This window comes from Pristiophorus japonicus, chromosome 2, assembly GCF_044704955.1.
Source record: "Pristiophorus japonicus isolate sPriJap1 chromosome 2, sPriJap1.hap1, whole genome shotgun sequence".
NCBI classification, from domain to species: Eukaryota; Metazoa; Chordata; class Chondrichthyes; family Pristiophoridae; genus Pristiophorus; species Pristiophorus japonicus.
Window position 1 is genome coordinate 100,836,085 of NC_091978.1, and position 22,006 is coordinate 100,858,090.

The 22,006-nt window shown below is 45.8% G+C and overlaps 1 protein-coding gene across 2 annotated transcripts in view; it reads left to right on the top strand.

Annotated features, from left to right (window-relative positions):
* The window catches only part of LOC139239876 (urea transporter 2-like), a 212,349-nt gene extending 199,726 nt beyond the window's left edge, over positions 1–12,623 (top strand). For both annotated transcript variants that reach the window (XM_070868416.1, XM_070868417.1), the window contains exon 9: positions 12,355–12,623. In XM_070868416.1, the coding sequence (XP_070724517.1) occupies positions 12,355–12,522 (168 nt within the window). In that variant the 3' untranslated portion in view covers positions 12,523–12,623. The remainder of the gene's footprint in view (positions 1–12,354) is intronic.
* The last annotated feature ends 9,383 nt before the right edge of the window (positions 12,624–22,006 follow it).

Below are 22,006 nucleotides of genomic sequence, written 5' to 3' on the forward strand. Positions count from 1 at the left end.
GACTCAAACGTGCCCAACCGAGCGTACTTACGGAACATGACCTGATCCCCTACCTTCCACTCGTGGGTTCTCCAGGGCTCGAGCAGCAACCGATTGCTGTTTCCCCATGTTGCTGGTAGCTTGCCAATGAATCTGTTTCAAGTGCTTGAACAGATTCTTGACAAACTTATCTCGGTTTACCTCTCTCACCTGCCCCGCTGTGAGAACCGGCGCCAGAACATGGGTGGGCATGCGCATGACGCTACCAGTCATGAACTCATGCGTGGAATATCCTGTGCTTCTGGAGAGACTAGTTCAGACCCCCATCAGGACAAACGGCAGGAACTCAACCCACTTATTTGGGGACTGTCCTTTTTCCTTCCGCAGCCTTTCTTTGATGGTCCGATTAAGTCGCTCCACAACCCCCGATGACTGTGGGTTGTGAGCCACATGCCATTTCCCTTCTTTCCCTAGCACTTTCAAGGTAGCCTGCATGACCTGCCCTGTGAAGTGGCTCCCCTGGTCGGACTCCATGATCTATGGCAATCCCCACTTAGAGAACACTTCCCTCATCAAGATGCTTGCCATCGCCAGTGCTGTGGCTGAACAGCAAGGGAAGACTTCAACCCACTTCGAGAAAATGTCCACTCGGACCAAACAGTACTTGTTAACCCCACTTTGCGGTGGGCAATGGCCCGATGTAATCGACCTGTACCGACTGCCATGGTCCCTCTACCCTTCTCTTGTGTCCCATGGGAACCTTTCCTTTCTGAGGATCGGGATTGTTCACTGCGCACACCAGACAGTCTGCGCAAAAATCACGGACATCCTCCCTCAGTTGCGGCCACCACCCTGCCTGTTCTACCCTCTGCCAGGTAGTCTCCAGCCCTGGATGTCCGGCTCCTGGGCCCCCGTAGGCTATCTGGAGGAATTCCTTCTGGTGCTGTTCTGGGACTGATCTCCCCTGAAAAGCATTCCCTCCTTTAAAGTAATGCCCGCTACCCCGAACGGGCCTTCTACCATTTCTCCCTGAGCCAGCTGCTCCAGGACAACCTTGAGGACGGGATCCTGTGCCTGGACTTTCCTCAAGTCCAGGGCTAATGCTACCCCTACACTCCCTTGTGTTCCCCTGTTGTTCCGGATTGCTGCCACTGGGCTGGACCCGTATGGGTCCCAAAACTCTCCTGTTTTGGCTTACTCCTTGGCTAACTCATCAGCCTTTTGGTTGCCTTCCCCTCTGGGCTCTGTCCTGGAATGGGCCTTTTCTTTATGAATGTTATAGCTTCCCTGGGTTCCCGTGGCCTCTAAAATCCTTTGCAAAGTGGTTTGGTTGCTAAGGGCTTCCCGTCTGCAGAAGTGAAACCGCGACGAGACCAGATGGCCAAGTATACGGTGCACGAATTGCATGTGAACATGGAATCCGAGCAGATGGTGTATGGGGTCAGGAACTCGTCAGCATGGGTACCGACGTACACCACAGCCGATAGTTCGGCGTGCTGAGCCCTCAGGGTGCTCGGGAGTTTAATGGCCCTTGCAATTTGTTATACATGTAAACCTGTAAATACCTTGTTTAACCACCAGCGGGCACATACCCTGGAGTACCAAGGGATCCCACAATCCCTTGGGAGCACCTGTACTTAAGGAGGCCTCACAGGCTGGAGAGGCACTCTGGAGACATGCAATAAAAGACTACGGTCACACTTTACTTTGAGCTCACAGTATCCGGTCAGACTCTTTATTCATACACTACAACTGGTGACGAGATACAGATATCGAACCCCACCGCAACGATGCAGAGAACAGTGGGCATCCTGGAGAAATTTTCGGAGGGAGATAATTGGGAAACCTTCATGGAGCGACTCGACCAATACTTCGTGGCCAACGAGCTGAAAGGAGAAACGAAGGCTGCCAAACAAAGAGCGATTCTCCTCACCATTTGTGGGGCACCAACATATGACCTAATGAAAAATCTTCTTGCTCCAGAGAAACTCACAGAGAAATCATATGATAATTTGTGCACATTGGTCCGGGAGCATCTTCACCCGATGGAAAGCATTCTGATAGCGAGGTACCGGTTCTACATGTGCAAGAGGTCTGAAGGCCAGGAAATGGCGAGCTATGTCTCTGAGCCAAGATGCCTTGCAGGACATTGCGAATTTGAAGGACATTTGGAGCACATGCTCAGGGACTTCTTTGTACTTGGCATTGGCCACAAAACCAAACTTCGCAAACTTTTGACTGTAGAGACCCCAACCTTGAGTAAAGCCATAGCAATAGCCCAGGCGTTCATCGCCACCAGTGACAATACCAAACAAATCTCTCAGCACACGAGTGCTGCTACAAGCACTGTGAACAAAGTAATGTTGTTTTTGAATCGTAACGTACAGGGCAGGCCTCACATGCCTGCAGCTGTACGTCCGCAGATGCCTCAGAGCCCACCATCAAGGGTGATGAATGCTAGGCCATTAACACCTTGTTGGCGCTGCAGAGGGATTTCATCGTTTCCATTCATGCTGCCTCAAAGGATACGTTTGCAAGGGCTGTGGAACAATGGGACCTCTTCAAAGTATGTGCAGGCAAGCTGCAAACCCTGCTAATCCTGCAAACCACCATGTTGCAGAGGAGGACAGATCCACGGCGGATCACGATGAACCAGAGCCTCAGACCGAGGAGGCAGAGGTATATGAGGTGCACACATTTACCACAAAGTGTCCCCCGATAATGCTGAAGGTTGAATTAAATGGACTCCCGGTGTCAATGGAGCTGGACACGGGTGTGAGCCAGTCCAATATGAGCAAAAAGACTTTCGATAAATTGTGGTGCAGCAAGGCCTTAAGGCCAGTCCTGACTCCCATTCGCACTAAACTGAGAACTTACACAAAGGAATTGATTCCCGTAATCGGCAGTGCTACTGTAAAGGTCTCCTATGATGGAGCAGTGCACAAGTTACCATTCTGGGTGGTACCGGGCGATGACCCCACGCTGCTTGGCAGGAGCTGGCTGGGGAAGATACACTGGAACTGGGACGACGTCCAAGCGCTCTCACCTGTCGACGAAACTTCGTGTGCCCAGGTCCTAAACAAGTTCCCCTCGCTGTTCGAACCAGGCATCGGGAAGTTCCAAGGAGCAAAAATGCAGATCCACCTAATTCCGGGGGCACGACCCATCCACCACAAGGCGAGAGCAGTACCGTATATGATGAGAGAGAGGGTGGAGATCAAGCTGGACGGGCTGCAATGAGAGGGCATCATTTCGCCGATCAAATTTAACGAGTGGGCCTGTCCTATTGTTCCAGTCCTCAAGGGAGACCGCACCGTCAGAATTTGTGGTGATTCCATAGTAGCTATCAATCGTTTCTCCCTGCAGGATCAATACCCACTACCAAAGGCAGGCGACCATTTTGCGACACTGGCGGGGGGAAAGACGTTCACGAAGCTGGACTTGACCTCGGCCTACATGACGCAGGAACTGGAGGAATCATCGAAGGGCCTCATCTGCATCAACACGCACAAAGGTCTCTTCATCTACAACAGATGCCCGTTTGGGATTCGATCAGTCGCGGCAATATTCCAAAGAAACATGGAAAGCTTGCTGAAGTCGGTCCCGCGCACCGTGGTCTTCCAGGACGACATCTTGGTTACAAGTCGGGACACCGTCGAGCATCTGCAGAACCTGGAGGAGGTTCTTTGTTGGCTTAATCGCGTGGGGCTCAGGTTAAAACGCTCGAAGTGCGTTTTCCTGGCACCTGAAGTGGAGTTCCCGGGGAGAAGAATCGCGGCGGACGGCATCAGGCCCACCAATTCGAAGACGGAGGCAATCGAGAACGCAGCGAGGCCACAGAACGTGACGGAGCTGCGGTCGTTTCTAGGACTCCTGAACTACTTTGGTAACTTCTTACCAGGTCTCAGCACACTGTTAGAACCACTGTATGCTTTAAGGAGATGAATGGGTATGGGATAAAAGCCAAGAAAATGCTTTTGTAAAAGCTAGAAAACTGTTATGCTCAAACAAATTGCTTGTGTTGTATGATCCATGTAAGCGTTTGGTACCAGCATGTGAGACGTCGTCATATGGTGTCGGGTGTGTATTGCAACAAGCTAATGAATCTGGAAAATTGCAACCGGTTGCTTATGCATCTAGAAGTCTGCCTAAGGCTGAGAGAGCCTACAGCATGATTGAAAAAGAAGCATTAGCATGTGTTTATGGGGTAAAGAAAATGCATCAATATTTGTTTCGGGCTCAAATTTGAATTGGAAACTGACCATAAGCTCCTGATATCCCTCTTTTCGGAAAGTAGGAGGATAAATACGAATGTATCGGCCCGCATCCATAGATGGGCGCTCATGTTGTCCGCATACAATTATGCCATCCGCCACAGGCCAGGCACAGAAATCTGTGCCGATGCTCTCAGTAGGCTGCCATTACCCACCATGGGGATGGAAATGGCACAGTCCACAGATTTAGCTGTGGTAATGCAAGCATTCGAGAATGAGCAATCACCTGTTACCACCCGACAGATTAGAACCTGGACGAGCCAGGACCCCTGACTGTCCTAAGTAAAAAACTGTGTGCTTCATGGGAGCTGGTCCAGTGTCCCATTAGAAATGCAGGAAGAAATAAAGCCGTATCAGCGGCGCAAAGATGAAATGTCTTTACAGGCAGACTGCCTTCTGTGAGGTAATCGGGTCGTGGTACCAAAAAAGGGCAGTGACACTTTCATTAGTGATCTCCACAGTACCCACCCAGGCATTGTAATGATGAAAGCGACAGCAAGATCCCATGTGTGGTGGCCCGGTATCGATGCGGACTTAGAATCCTGCATGCACAAATGTAACACATGTTCACAGATAAGCAATGTACCCTGGGAGGCGTCGCTAAGTTTATGGTCTTGGCCCTCCAAACCGTGGTATAGGGTCCATGTTGTCGATGCAGGCCCGTTCTTGGGAAAAATGTTCCTGGTGGTTGTAGATGTGTACTCCAAATGGATTGAATGTGAGATAATGTCGCCAAGCATGTCCGCCGCTTCCACTGAAAGCCTGCGGGCCACGTTTGCCATGCACGGCCTACCTGATGTCCTTGTGAGTGACAAGGGGCCGTGTTTCACCAGTGCCGAGTTCAAAGAGTTCATGACCCGCAATGGGATCAAACATATCACATTTGCCCCGTTCAAACCAGCATCCAATGGTCAGGCAGAGAGAGCAGTGCAAACAATCAAGCAGAGCTTGAGGAAGTTAACTGAAGGCTCACTGCAGACTCACCTATCCCGAGCCCTGCTTAGTTACCGCACGAGACCCCACTCGCTCACTGGGATTCCACCCGCTGAACTGCTCATGAAAAGGGCACTTAAGACAAGGCTCTCGTTAGTCCACCCTGATCTGCACGAACAGGTAGAGAGCAGGCGGCTTCAACAAACGTGTCACGCGAAATTGAGATTAATGATTCTGTATTTGTGTTGAACTATGGACAATGTCCCAAATGGCTTCCCGGCACTGTCGTGGCCAAAGAGGGGAGTAGGGTGTTTCAGGTCAAACTTTCAAATGGACTCATCTCCAGGAAACACTTGGGCCAAACCAAACTCAGATTTATGGACTATCCAGAGCAACCCACCTTTTTTGACCCCCCAACACACACACCAGTGGCAACCGACACAGCGGTTGACCACAAAGCAGAACCCATCATCCGCAGCAGCTGAGCAGGACTCACCACACCAGGCAGCCCAGCAAGGCCAGCTGCACAGCGGCCCAGCGAGGGCCCAACAAACGACTCACCAAAACCAACATTTGCACCGAGACGATCAACCAGGGAAAGAAAGGCCCCAGATCGACTCACCTTGTAAATAGTTACACTATTGACTTTGGGGGGGGCAGGAGTGTTGTTAAGCACCTGTACTTAAGGAGGCCTCACAGGCTGGAGAGGCACTCTGGAGACCTGCAATAAAAGACTAAGGTCACACTTTTTGAGCTCACAGTATCTGGTCAGTCTCTTTATTCATATACTACACAATGCCTGCTGTTGGGTCATATATGCTACACCCGGTGAAACGCTCCCCTACTACCACTGAACTGGATCCTTCGACATATATTTTGCGTGTAACCCGGCCCGAAATCCAATGTCTACGTCCCATACTCCCTCTACCAAACACTTATGGGCCACCCCTGCATAGATCATGTTAGCTGCCAGCTTGGGCTCATACAGGCCTTGCACTCTCAGATTCATCTGTGAGAGCAATAAAGTCCAGCGAGCAATGCGAACACTGCTCACTGTGCCGTCCTTTATTCTCCCATCTAATAACATCTGAGTGGGTGTATGGTGGGTTAGTAGAATTATCTGGGATGACCCCGTGAAGAGCTGGGAGCACTTCATGGCCCAATGCGTGGCAAGGAGATGCCTCTCGCAATTGGAGTGCCCCTGTTAGACATCTGTGAGGACTCTTCAGGAGTAAGCTATAGGTCTCAGCTTGCCATGTCGCTCCTGGAGCAGCACCGCGCTCAAACTATCCCCGCTGGCTGCTATTTCTAAAAATAAGTCCTCCCCACCATTAACCGCCTCTAGTGCGGGTGCTGTCTGCATGTCTCCCTTGAGGTGATTGAACGCTGCCATGCAGTCCTCTTCCCATTCCCATCCGACTCCCTTGTGGTGGAGCTGAAGTAGAGGGGCTGCCGTGGTGGCGTAATCCTCAATAAAATCCCTGCAGTACCCCGTGAGCCCCAGGAAGGATCTCACCCCCGCCACGTCGTGAGGGCTGGTAACTTCTGTACCGCCTTCCGTTTGACTTCATCTCTAGCCCTTTCCCCAGCCCTTACGGTCAGCCCGAGGAATTTGACCTCCCTTTGACCGATCTGAGCTTTCTTGGGGTGTCCTTCAACAGCTCGGCCAGCAGCGGACCATGCTCCTCCCCCTTATCGGAGAAGAAAACCAGGTCATCTACATACTGCACCAACTGCTGAGGTCTGTTGAAACCCTTTAAACTGTTGGCCATACACTGGTGAAAAATGGAGGGGCTGTTGTGGAAACCCTGGGGAAGGCATGTCCAGGGACACTGTTGCCCTTTAAATGTGAATGTGAACTTGTACTGGTCCTCACTTTTGAGGGGAATTGACCAGAACCCGTTGGATTTATCCAGCAACGTGAATGTGGTCGCGGATGCTGGAATGCTCCCTATCAGGTCAGTTACGGCCGCGACAGTGGGCGCGCAAGCTGGGATGTTCTTGTTGAGCACCCGATGGTCCACAGTGGCCCTCCACGACTGGTCCGGTTTCCGAACCGGCCAAAGTGGAGAGTTCATGTGTGTGGCTATGGGCCTCAATACCTCCTGGGCTACCAGGGATCTCAGTGCCATCTCTAAGTCAGCCTCTGCCTTCCTGAGGAAAATATATTGTTTCTGTGGCCGGGACATAGGGTCTCCTTGAACCCGGCTTCTACCCCCGTCACCCTACCACAGTCGTGTTTGTGTGTGGCGAATGATGCAAGATTGTCCCACACATAAGCCTGGTACTCGGCCGGGGTAGTATTAACCAATTGCTCTAGGTCGTAACTACCCTTCAGCTTCATCGTACACACTGTGCCTTTACCTTCCCCTTTCCTTCGGATCACTACCACTTCTTTCTCCTTCCCTGTACACACTGCCCCCCAAAGACAGTGGTTCCTTAAATCCACTATGATTCTGTGGACTAACATAAAGTCGGCCCCTAGGATTCCTGACCCCGGCTGCTCCCATTTCAGCAGGACGCACTTCCATTTTGCGTGGAGTGAACCTAAATCGATGGCTAGTGGCCTGGAGATCGACCCCGCCTGCTCGTTCCCTGTGAACCCCACCAAACTGTGTAGAACCTTGCTGGATCAGGGTGAATTGGTCGGGTTACTCGCATGGATCACTGTGCTCGAAGCCATGGTGTCCACCAAGTACTCCCCCTCTACCTTCTCCACCCCCATCCTCATGCATGGTCTACTCCACTCATCGTACGCGAGCGAACACAGGTACTCAGGCTGGGTGTGTGCTAGTCAGAGTGGTGGGATTACCGGAGTGATTTCCCTGCTCACGGCAGCGTCTATCCTTCCCTGCTCTGGCACAAAAGCTGTCTGAAGGGCGGCCACCAGAACATCCAATTGTTCTGGGGTCGGTCCCTTCGCCTCGATAGGTTTTGTCTTAGGCACTGGAGGATCCCCTTTGCCGTGGCCCTTCCTCAAGGCTGGGCAGTCTTTCCTCCAGTGGCCTGGCTTCCCACACCCGAAACACATCCTAACCCTCTCTGAGCTACCTCCTTCCTGGCGCCATTCCCTTTTACTACCCCACTGGGCTTCATCTCGTGAACCTTTACTTTAACTGGTTTGACTTCCTCCTCCACACCGGCCTTAAATGCCAGACTCACGTGACGAAGTACATCGGCCTCCGTGTTCTGGAGATTCTCAGGGTCAAACCAGTTCTCGGAATTTACTCTAATCTGGAGCAAACTCTTTACACTAGGGTCCTAAGCTAATGGTTCCTTGGCTCCCCCTGCAACTGCACTCGGTCCAGCATTTCATGACAGGCTTTATTATAGACTGGCCAGAGCCGGTCCGCAAAAGCCTGAGGTGCTTCCCCAGCCAGTTGCAGCGTCCTTTCCACCCTGGAGAATGGACTGCCTTGCGTGTGACCCATGGCTCTTAGGATTTCCTCCTTTAAGCCCTCTATGGTTCCCTGCCCCCTCTTGCTTTCAGCAGATAGGGCCTGATTCATCTTTCCCGCCAGGGAAAATAATAGCAGCTTGTGAACCTCTGCTTCATTACACCCATTAATCCCTCCCACCTGTTCCGCCTCCGTGAAGTGGACCGATGGGTCTCCTTCGTTGGTAAGCTGGGCACCCCTGAAATCATATTTTGCAGCTGTGGGGTTGGGAATGGGACCGCAAAATCGCTTTGCAGCACCCCCTGCCCTTGGCCGTCTACGGGCGCACCATATTTCCGCTACAGTATGGGATGCATGCATCCCGGCGCCTCAGGTGGAGGTCGTGCGTCCCTGTCCGGCTCCCAATCCTCACTGTCTTCCCCTTCCTCTTCCCAGTCCACCCGGGCTCCCCACGGGGCCATTAGGCAGACCATACCTTTGGCCTTGGATAGAACGTGGGTTAAGCTTTGGATTTTCTCTTGGCAGGTCACGTGATTCCCACTCTCAAAACCCTTACTGGTGGCTACCCTATACGCTGTCTTAATATCCTTCAGTTGCCCCTCCAGCTCGTTTACTTTACCCGCTAGACGAGCGGTCTCCTCCCGTGCAACCTGCTCATTGAGCTTGGCTTCTGTTACCTGACACTGCAGGTAAACATAGACATAGAAACATAGAAAATAGGTACAGGAGTAGGCCATTCGGCCCTTCGAGCCTGCATCACCATTCAATGAGTTCATGGCTGAACATGCAACTTCAGTACCCCATTCCTACTTTCTCGCCATACCCCTTGATCCCCCTAGTAGTAAGGACTACATCTAACTCCTTTTTGAATATATTTAGTGAATTGGCCTCAACAACTTTCTGTGGTGGAGAATTCCACAGATTCACCACTCTCTGGGTGAAGAAGTTTCTCCTCATCTCGATCCTAAATGGCTTACCCCTTATCCTTAGACTGTGACCCCTGGTTCTGGACTACCCCAACATTGGGAACATTCTTCCTGCATCTAACCTGTCTAAACCCGTCAGAATTTTAAACGATTCTATGAGATCCCCTCTCATTCTTCTGAACTCCAGTGAGTACATGCCCAGTTAATCCAGTCTTTCTTGATAGGTCAGTACTGCCATCCCGGGAATCAGTCTGGTGAACCTTCGCTGCACTCCCTCAATAGCAAGAATGTACTTCCTCAAGTTAGGAGACCAAAACTGTACACAATACTCCAGGTGTGGCCTCACCAAGGCCCTGTACAACTGTAATAACACCTCCCTGCCCCTGTACTCAAATCCCCTCGCTATGAAGGCCAACATGCCATTTACCTTCTTAACCGCCTGCTGTACCTGCATGCCAACCTTCAATGACTGATGTACCACGACACCCAGGTCTCGTTGCACCTCCCCTTTTCCTAATCTGTCACCATTCAGATAATAGTCTGTCTCTCTGTTTTTACCACCAAAGTGGATAACCTCATATTTATCCACATTATACTTCATCTGCCATGCATTTGCCCACTCACCTAACCTATCCAAGTCACTCTGCAGCCTCATAGCATCCTCCTCGCAGCTCACACTGCCACCCAACTTAGTGTCATCCGCAAATTTGGAGATACTACATTTAATCCCCTCATCTAAATCATTAATGTACAGTGTAAACAGCTGGTGCCCCAGCACAGAACCTTGCGGTACCCCACTAGTCACTGCCTGCCATTCTGAAAAGTACCTATTTACTCCTACTCTTTTCTTCCTGTCTGCCAACCAGTTCTCAATCCACGTCAGTACACTACCCCCAATCCCATGTGCTTTAACTTTGCACATTAATCTCTTGTATGGGACCTTGTCGAAAGCCTTCTGAAAGTCCAAATACACCACATCAACTGGTTCTCTCTTGTCCACTCTACTGGAAACATCCTCAAAAAATTCCAGATTTGTCAAGCATGATTTCCCTTTCACAAATCCATGTTGACTTGGATCTATCATGTCACCTCTTTCCAAATGCGCTGCTATGATATCCATAATAATTGATTCCATCATTTTACCCACTACCGATGTCAGGCTGACTGGTCTCTTTTGTTACGGGAGGTTTCCTCCTGAGTGTTCCTCTCCTGCTTTTCTTTGCACAACTCATCTAAAAGCCTTGTTCCTACCACGGTTCTTGCGGCTGGATGCTCCTCGGACTCTTTGAGCTCTGCCTTAAGCCTCCCAACCTGCTCCCTAAGCAGTTGGACTTGCTTCTGAAGACACAGGAGCCAAATGGCATTTTCTTTTGCCTTTCTATGCCCCTTACTCCCTGTCCACTCAACGGCCTTGTCCTCTGGACTCTCAAAAGGTCTAGTACTCACTGTTGTGTTACGTTAACTTTCCCAAAGATATATGAGGAAATCCTAACCCCCATTGCCGATCTCTTGGCCTTAGTATCTTCCATAACCCTCTGTTCAGCATATCCAGCTTCCAGCCTGGGTCACCAAATTCTGTTAGTGGTTTCCCTTAGGTGTTTTTGAAGCACCCCCACTTTACAATAGTACTAGCGCTGTGAGTGATTACTGTACTGAACAGATGAATGAGTCAGGGATGAGTACCTTGGTCTCAACCAGCAAAGCTTTTATTAAAGTTAAAACACACCTGCACCCAGTAAAACCACACACACCCTGGTGTGTAAAACAAACAAATGTAGTGCAATACACAGTCTGGCCCATCTAAACAGGCCTCTATCGCAAAGCACCCATGTCAAAAACCTCCCCTGAAAACCCCTAAAATATTGGTTGCAAGAACCCACGATACTGCCTCACGCCGTGGTTGTGATCTTAAAAGATGTGTGTGCAGAGATGATACTCACCAATTCAATGGCTTACTCGCTGCTTCTCCTGATGAAAACGTGTCTCTTTTACTTTCTTCTCTCTATCCCATATGGAGGGCTTGGTCCTTGTAGAGGTGAAGCGAGCGAGAGCAAGAGCCTCTTTTAACCCCCATAGTGTCCGCCCTTTCAGGCTGAATGAAGTTTGTTGTTGTTTCGAGGCTTCCTGTGGGTGTGTCTTCTTTTGGCCCAATAAAGTTTTATCCTTGTTTTCGAGGCTTCCTGCTTAGAGTTCAGTGATAGGTTTTCGCTTCCGACCAGTCTCGGCTTAATGGCTTTCTATTGTTCTGGTATCGCATCCAGGTCATGGCTCAATCACTGATCAGTTGACCTGATCTACCTTTGACGCATTCACATTGCTTAACAATGGACTCTCCATTTGCTCATCACCTGCAATGAATTGACTTATCTTGGCCATTGTCTTCCCAGATCCCCTGCCCATCGTTCTAAGTCGAACATGGAGAAGTACCTGGGCCCCTCCCACAAACAGCTTTCAACTTTTTCTGCGGTGAGAAAAATATGTCCAACAAATCCTTGGGGATTAAAATGCAATGTCCAGATATTGTCCGACAAATCCTTGGAGATTTGATGCTTACAAAGTCTATTCCAATACAGCATGCATGGTGATGAAGGGGTGCTGCACTATCAGAAATACTACTGTGAACCCATGACATTTATAAAGAGAAAGAACAGGCAGTCGATCTCACTTACATTTGCCCCTTAATCAACACCATCAAAAGTTATTAACTGGTCATTTCTCTCACTGCTGTTTTGGGGACCTGGTAACACACAAAATTGGCTGCTGTGTTTGTACGGACCTCAGCTGTTTTTGCTGGATCTGAACTGGTGTAACTATGTAACTGTTTTATTTTGTGTTGTTTTCTAGGTTGGATTACCTGTATGCACTTGGCCTTTCTGCCTTACCATAATTGTTTTTCTGCTGATGACCAGTAACAACAAAGCCATTTATAAATTGCCACTCAGTGAAGTGACCTACCCTGAGGCGAATAGAAAGAATTACAAGGAAATGCAGAAACATGAACAATATGAATGAATAGGAATATAGTATAAAAATCTTAATGAAAAGTCGTAGTTTTGAATCTGTACATAAATATATTGCTCTATATACCGGTGAATATGGCAAAATGCTTTCCTTGTCATTCAGTAGTACCTGACATTTTAATAGTAAAAGTTAGAAATATTTCATTTTTGAGTATCAAAATTATATAAACTTGAAACAGTTTTCGGGTTCATTTTCTCACAACTACATGTCAAGGGACAAACGTGCAAACTGTTAAAAAGCAACTTTCGGATTAATATCGGAAAACATTTCTTCATGCAAAGAGTAATTAATACCCTCCTGGATATGAATGATTTTCTGAGTAGGATAGCCATCAGCAGGCCGGGACCATTGGAGGGAGCAGCGTGCAGCAGCATGCTACTTCAGGGAACAGCACGTGCTGCTGCAGGAGAGCAATGGCTGTGAAGCCAGGTCGCTGATTGCAGTGCGGGCAGGCACAGCAAGAGGGACGAAGGAGCGGCAAGAGTCCATAGAGGGAAGTGACTGGAGCTCAGAAGAGGCGAGGGCCCAGGGGCAGCATGGGCTAGCCTACACTGTGATATGTGTGCGCGCTCGGTCTGTGCAGCAGAGCTGGTCTCCAGTTAGTCTTGACTAATCCTTGCCACTGGACCAAGACCTAGCTCTGTCAAGCCCGTGTGGTGGCTGGTGTGCAACGGCCACCACACATTAAAAAAAATCCAAGCACAGGCATCTTCCACCCTTCACAATGTAGTTCGGGATCTGGAATATTATGTCCTTCATTGAAACACCTGTGAACTCATCCCTTTTTGGTGTGGAAGCAAGTCATCCTCGCTTCGAGGGATTGCCTATGATGATGAGTGGAGGCAGATATTTTGAAATGATTCAAGAGTCATTTGGATGCTGGGATGGAGGTTGGATAATGTCTATCAATGGATGAGTTAAAAGGATAAATAGCCTTACTCACCTGTACTTAGTTTGAGATTTATATGCCAGACTAACATATATTTAATATGGTGCTATCAGTACTGGTATTGTAGAAGTAGTTTACTACATTAGCATCAGAATAAAAAATAACTTGTGATGTGTTCTTCAGAAGAAATGTAGTAATTTGTGCCTTAACTATTTCACAGCTAAAATAACACGAATGGGTAATTTTGTACAATTGTGCTGCTGGTGGAGGGGGCTTACTTGTCAGGAGTTGTGGGCACACTGCCCATGATTTTCCTTCCATTAAAATAAATATCATCACCAAAAGAATAAAGTGTGAAGTTAGAAGGTTTGTAGATACAAAGTTGGTAGGACATGGATTGCCCTACCAGATATAATGGTGGAAGCAGAATCAATATTAACTTTTAAAAGGGAAATGGATTAATATTTTGAAAATAAAATGGAGGAGAGTCGAACAAAGTGGATAGCTCTTTTAGCGAGCCACCATAGGAGTGATGGGCCAAATGGCCTCCTATTGTGTGGTAAGATTACTATAATTTTAAATGGATGGAAAACCATGAAAACCAAGGCATAGAAAGAATACAAGAGCAGGGAGGTTATGCTTAAATTGTATAATACTTTGGTTAGGCCACAGCTGGAGTGCTGCGTGCAGTTCTGGTCGCCATATTGTAGGAAGGATGTGATTGCACTGGAGAGGGTGTAGAGGAGATTTCCTAGGATGCTGCCTGAAATGGAGAATTTTAGCTATGAGGACGGATTGGATAGGCTGGGTTTGTTCTCATTGGAACAGAGGAGGTTGAGAGGAGACCTCGTTGAGATGTACAACATTTTGAAGGGCCTGGCTATAGTGGATAGCAAAGGCCTATTTCCATTGGTGGAGGGTCAATTACGAGGGGACATAGTTTTAAGATGGTTGGTGGAAGGTTCAGAGGGAATTTGAGGGGGGGCTTCTTCACGCAGAGGGTTGTGGGGGTCTTGAACTCACTGTCTGGAAGGGTGTTAGATGCAGAAATCCTCACCACATTTAAAAGGTGCTTGGATGGGCATTTAAAGTGCCATAACCTGCAGGGTTACCGACCTAGAGCTGGTAATTGGGATTAGACTGGATAACCTCTTGCAGGCTGGCGCAGATACGATGGTAAGTACTGCATGGAATCGAATACAGACAGGGTGATCTCCAGCACTAGTTTCGATCACCTGGATGGGTCGGAGAGGAATTTTCCCAGATTTTTTTTTCCTCAATTGGCCTGGGTTTTTATCTGATTTTTGCCTCTCCCAGGAAATCACATGGCTCCAGTTGGGGTGGAGTGTAGAATGTTTCAGTGTAAGGGGTGTCGCAGTTGTGTGGGGCGGACTGGTTGGGCTGGGTGCTCGTTACCTTTCTACCGTTGTTCATTGTTCATAGGTTTATATATAACCTTCAGGGTTGCTGACCGAGGGTCGTGCATCTCTTTATCGGCCGGCGTGGACACAATGGGCCAAAATGGCCTCCTTCTGCGCTGTAAATTTCTATGTTTCTGTGATCAGTGGGCCTGTGAGTCCCTGATATGTGCTGCCACTGGCAATGTGAGCTTGAAATATTGACCTAAAATCTGTTCATTTTTATTCAAGTTATTTCAATGGAGATCTGTAAAGGAGAATATTACAGCACATTTGAGCCAAAGGTGTCATCACATTCACCACCCCACCCCATAAATATCACAGTGCCAACCCACAAAATATCACAGTACAAAAAGCAAACAATATGCCATCACATTCCGCATACAAATTAGCCCACATTCCCTGTATCACTGCATATTCTTCATGTACCTAATCCCCATAAATATCCCAGTACAGCCCAATAAATAACAAAGCACATCTACCATAAATATCAGAACAAATCCCAATAATTAGGCCAGCACAGATCCCATAAATATCACAAAATATCTCTCATAAATATCCCAGAAAATCGCCCAATAATATATCAGTACAAATCTCAATAAATTACGTAGCATATCTTACATAAATGTCACAGCACCCCCATTAAATATTACAGTACATCTCCCTGTAAATATCACCGCACATTCCTGCATCATAGTATCAAAGCCCACTCCAGAAATGTCCAGAATATCCCCAATAAATATCATAGCATCTTCACCCCAGTCATAAGACAGCACAACCCAATAAATATCTCAGCAAATGCCCCATAAATATCTCAAGGTGCATCATCATAAATATCACAGCATAAGCTCCATAATAATGACAGCCACATCCCTCATAAAAATAACACCATAAATCCCATAATTATCAAAGCACAGCATAAATATCATCTCTCGTAAATATTTTTTTAATTTTTTCTGGGATGTGGGAAACACTTGCAAGGCAGTATTTATTGCCATCCCTAATTTTCCTGAGAGCTGAGTGTCATAAACATCGAAGCACATCCCCATAAATATTACAGCTTAAACACATGAGTGTTGGCTGTGGCTCAGTTGGTAGCACTCTCACTCCTAAGTCAGAAGGTTATAGGTTCAAGTACCACTCCAGAGACTTGAGCACAAAAATCTACATTGACACTCCAGTGCTGTGCTGAGGGCGTGCTGTTTTTTGGATGAAACATTAAACCGAGGCCTTGTCTACTCTCTCAGGTGGATGTAAAAGTTTCCATGGTACTATTTTGAAGAAGAGCAGGAGAGTTCTTCCCCATGTCCTGGACAATATTTATCCCTCAATCAACATAACAAAAACAGATTATCTGGTCATTATCACATTGCTGTTTGAGGGAGCTTGTTGTGCATAAATTGGATGCTGCATTTCCTATTCCAACAGTGATTATACTTCCAAATTACTTCATTGGCTGTAAAGCATTTTGGTACGTAAGTGGTTGTAAAAGGTGCTATATAAATGCAAGTCTTCTTTCTTTATAAAAATCCAAGCACAAACCCCAATAAATATCACAGCACATCGCCCATGAATGTCCCAGAACAAAGCCCAATAAGTATCCCAGCATAAATCCACAAAACCCCATGACTGTCGATAGCCGTAGACCCCATTCCGAATCTCAGGTCATTAGCATAGTCGAGGCATGCCACCAGCACCTGTAAGGTGTTCGGAGCATTTGCTCTGACAGCACTATGTCATTTGACACAGCACACAAGGTGTGGGATCACATCACCAGACACAGAGCAGCATTACTCCACCGTTTGCGAAGTGCTGTCAAGTGTGAGTAAATGCAAACTTTGAAATGAGTATATTCTGCACTGTAAAATGCTCTGAATGTCTTAACAATGGATACACAATTAATATTGGAGTGAAATTGGGCATGAGAGGGAACACAAACACTGTGATATTGCCTTGGTCACTTGATAAACGCTCCACCCGATATTCAGTTCCATTAGAATTGAATATCAGGAGTGATGTATAATGGTTGGGAAATGCGATAAGGCCTGGTTTATGTCCTCGCTAACGTCCAGTTTCACCCCCATTGTTTTTATATATAAATAGCTACCAAGTTGTGGTTCCTTGCTACAATTGTAATATACCTTTAATTATGATTTGAAGTATGCTTATTGTTTTGCAATAGAAGAAGTCCACCATCCTGTCTGCAACACAAAAAGAGGATTGTAGAGGGCATTCATATTATAAGGTTTATTCAACTAATATTTATGTATTTATTGAATGATAAAGAGCTGTGATTAGGATAAGGTTTAATTTTACACAGTATGTAAGTGGTCAGATAATATTGTGCATTCAAATGGTTGAGACCAACTTATGAACAGTAGTGCACAATGCTATTAACATTCTCAAATGCCAAAAATGTATCAGGAATAAAGTTAATGCGTTGGCTGTTCAAATGACTCAGGCGTTTCATCGAGTGTATTTTGTGTACTTTAGACATATGAAGATTGATTGTGAGTATATGAGGCACCATTTCATTTACGATACCTTTATTAAGTCTTTGACTGTTGACTTCTGCACAATATTTCATTCCCCTGGGCTCACTGTTTTTATAAAGATTCCATTACAAATGTATTAAACCATATGTTACAAAAAGTTAAGATTAATTGACACAAATGATGTATTTTTAGAGTAAGGTTGTAATAAGAATGTATTTTACAATACCTGTTCTATGTTCTATGCCAAATCTATCTCAGTGGTACAAAATGCATCAATAAATAATAAAAGCTACTTTTTTAAAAAGCTTTCCCAATGCTTCAGTGGATAAATGCAAACTCCAATGTGTGAATGAGCCATAAAGACCTGGCAGGTCCCAGTTTCAATTCCTTGTCTGTGCTTAGTTAGTTCATCTCAGCCAGAGTAGCAGTTAGGGATATGACAGTTGGCTTCACTGCCTCAACAACAAAAGCTTGTATTTATATAGCATCTTTAACACAGGTATTTTATAAAACATTCCGAGCTACATAAGGAGATAGTAGGACAGATGATCAAAAGCTTGGTTAAAAAGGTAGGTTTTACAGAGTGTCTTAATAGAGGAGAGAGAGGCGGAGAAGTTTAAGCTAAGGAAAGGAAACTCAGCCAGGATTTGCACCTCTGATCTCTATCCAGTGCCCACCACAGAAACGTTGCTTTTGTAGATATTGGGGAGGACAGGTTTAGGCTAGGTCGTGTTGTTCTCCATGGTCAAATAGTTCGCCAACATTCACAGTCTGGACTCACACAAGGAAAAAGGGAAATTGGATGAAACATCAGAGAGCTGTGGTTTAGGCGTGGAGCCAACACTCAAGATGAATCAGTGGCTTCAAAAGAGAAAGGAGGAAAAAATTGAGAAAAGAACACGAATATGTAATTAATTATACATTAATAATTAAATCATACTCTGATTTTCAAAGTAGCAATGCATAAAACGTGAGAAATACAAATTCTGAGTCACACATGCTGCCAAAGAGCATAGCACACCATCTCATTGCCATGTAATCAGCACATACTGCCATACATTTGTGACTTTTTGAACAATTGTGTATGGTCAAATTTGGTGCTGGTGCTTGAAATATGCTGATGGTGTAAATGAGATAAATTTGGAATTTAAGCAGCCATAACTTGGAGTGATTCAAAATTGAAAATAGGATATTAGTTTTCTAAGGCACAGAGATGTATTATTAGCATTACTTCATTTGGCTACATCTAAGATAATATGATTGGTACCATATAGTAAAAGTAAACTGATGCTTAATATCAGTCAACAATCTAGGTCATAAAAAGGACAGCAATAAGCTTAATATTACAATATCACAATATCAGCATACCTGGATTTCAGTTAATTACAGTATAACAAAGTAACATTCAATGTACATTGCAGAATGGAAATAGCAAAGTTAAAATCACAGTCTATATTCAATGTATCACTAATGGGCTTCAAGTGTTAGGGTTGTCCCTTGGGTGCTGTGGCTACAACATCATACAATCTCTTGCCTTGAGTAGCAGGCTAGCTGCAGCATTGGGTAGTTTTGCCTACCTCTGTGTTACCTCGATTCCACTTCTGGGTTATATTTGCAATGAGTCATCATTGTTTGTGGCCATCTTGTTTTCCTGACTTCAGCTAGCCTTTATCTCCAACTATATCTCCTGTTAGCTGTTACAATATATTGCTTTGCTTTGAAACTTATGCAATTGATTTAACTGTTGAAATATACGCTATATGCTCCACTTCTATGGTCTAAAATAACATTACCTTTCTCAAGCCTTCTAACTTTACATTATTTAAATTTCTCTCAACTTTGAAATACCTTAAACCTTCCATCCCCCATTTAAAACCTCACCCATTACAAAATTGATTTCATGAACATTGTTTCACTAAAAAATTCAAGTTACTTGCCCAATCCTAGTGACATATTCAACTACCCCACTCACTTTCAAAGATTTATTCAACCAAACAGATTTGACGTATCATTAATCCACTAGTTTCTGAAACAGAAACGGATGGATGAAAGAGCCTTTTTAATTTAAAATAACATGGTGATGCATCGCAAGCGAGAAGGAGTCGGCACAAAGTGACTACCTCCAGACACGGGCATCTACAGCTTTTGGCAATCGGGAGCACAGAAATGCAGCTACTTAAATGCTGGCAGTGTAATACTGACTGGAATTTGTGAGTTATGGGGTAAGGCGGGGGGGCGGGGGGGTTGTAATGATTGGATTCACACAATAAAGAGTGTGTGGGCAACAGGGTGGGCTTCTGATTTTTTTTCTTTGTTTTGCCCACTTCTGCGACAGTAAAACCAGAAATGGGGAACTAAAACTTAGACATTCTGTGTGGAAAAAATTGACATTTCCCTTCCGGGGGATGGGAAGGAGCCCCCCATTGTAATCTTTTTTTAATACATTCTTGGGGTGTGGGCATTGCTGGGGATTTTTTTTCCCACCCCTAGTTGCCCCGAGAACATGACGGTGGGCATTCTAATAATTTGATACAACCGATCCGCTCGCTAGGCCCACTTCAGAGGGCAGATAAGAGTCGACCATGTTGGTGTGAGACTGGAGTCACCTATAGGCCTAGACAGGGTAAGGATGGCAGGTTTCCTCCCTGAAAGCGACATTCGTGAACAACTTGGGTTTTTAATCACAATCCAACAGCTTCACGGTCACTTTTATTGGCATCAGCTCTTTAAGAATAGGAATTGCTAGATTTTAATTAGTTTTACAAATAACACACTTCTAATTATTTTGTTTTTCTTTTCCCATTATGTAAATCATCAGGAAGGAACACTCCCAAAGCCTCATTATTATGCTATCAAATTAGGGATCCTGGCACATTGTAATTCCATTGACTCTGGATCAGTATCAAGTGGAGGGTAGCCAATGTAACCCCACTTTTTAAAAAAGGAGGGAGAGAGAAAACAGGGAATTATATCGGTAGTGGGTAAAATGATGGAATCAATTATTAAGGATGTCATAGCAGCGCATTTGGAAAGAGGTGACATGATAGGTCCAAGTCAACATAGATTTGTGAAAGGGAAATCATGCTTGATAAATCTTCTAGAATTTTTTGAGGAAGTTTCCAGTAGAGTGGACAAGGGAGAACCAGTTGATGTGGTATATTTGGACTTTCAGAAGGCTTTCGACAAGGTCCCACACAAGAGATTAATGTGCAAAGTTAAAGCACATGGGATTGGGGGTAGTGTGCTGACATGGATTGAGAACTGGTTGTCATACAGGAAGCAAAGAGTAGGAGTAAATGGGTACTTTTCAGAATGGCAGGTGGTGACTAGTGGGGTACCGCAAGGTTCTGTGCTGGGGCCCCGGCTGTTTACACTGTACATTAATGATTTAGACGAGGGGATTAAATGTAGTATCTCCAAATTTGCGGATGACACTAAGTTAGGTGGCAGTGTGAGCTGCGAGGAGGATGCTATGAGGCTGCAGAGTGACTTGGATAGGTTAGGTGAGTGGGCAAATGCATGGCAGATGAAGTATAATGTGGATAAATGTGAGGTTATCCACTTTGGTGGTAAAAACAGAGAGACAGACTATTATCTGAATGGTGACAGATTAGGAAAAGGGGAGGTGCAACGAGACCTGGGTGTCATGGTACATCAGTTATTGAAGGTTGGCATGCAGGTACAGCAGGCGGTTAAGAAAGCAAATGGCATGTTGGCCTTCATAGCAAGGGGATTTGAATACAGGGGCAGGGAGGTGTTGCTACAGTTGTACAGGGCATTGGTGAGGCCACACCTAGAATATTGTGTACAGTTTTGGTCTCCTAACTTGAGGAAGGACATTCTCGCTATTGAGGGAGTGCAGCGAAGGTTCACCAGACTGATTCCCGGGATGGCGGGACTGACCTATCAAGAAAGACTGGATCAACTGGGCTTGTATTCACTGGAGTTCAGAAGAATGAGAGGGGACCTCATAGAAACATTTAAAATTCTGATGGGTTTAGACAGGTTGGATGCAGGAAGAATGTTCCCAATGTTGGGGAAGTCCAGAACCAGGGGTCACAGTCTAAGGATAAGGGGTAAGCCATTTAGGATTGAGATGAGGAGGAACTTCTTCACCCAGAGAGTGGTGAACCTGTGGAATTCTCTACCGCAGAAAGTTGTTGAGGCCAATTCACTAAATATATTCAAAAAAGAGTTAGATGTAGTCCTTACTACTAAGGGGATCAAGGGGTATGGTGAGAAAGCAGGAATGGGGTACTGAAGTTGCATGTTCAGCCATGAACTAATTGAATGGCGGTGCAGGCCAGAAGGGCCGAATGGCCTACTCCTGCACCTATTTTCTATGTTTCTATGTTTCTATGTCTTCCTCAGTAATGCCAGTACTCAAGTTTATCCTGGTACAAGTGTAGTAGTGAACAACAATGGCTGAACTAAAGCATACATATTGAAAGCATTAACACTTTAATTAATAGCATTTCTTACATGGGTGCATTAACTGGCATTTTCTTTGTGTTTATTCACTAATGGTTTTGTACTTATTACTGGTTATTGTTACAATTATGATCATTTAGTTAACTTGACATTTTGAAATTCCTTGTTACAATTGTTTTCTATCTTTAATTTTCAGTAAAACTTTTCTTATTGTTTTGCAACAAAGTTCACTATCATTGTAA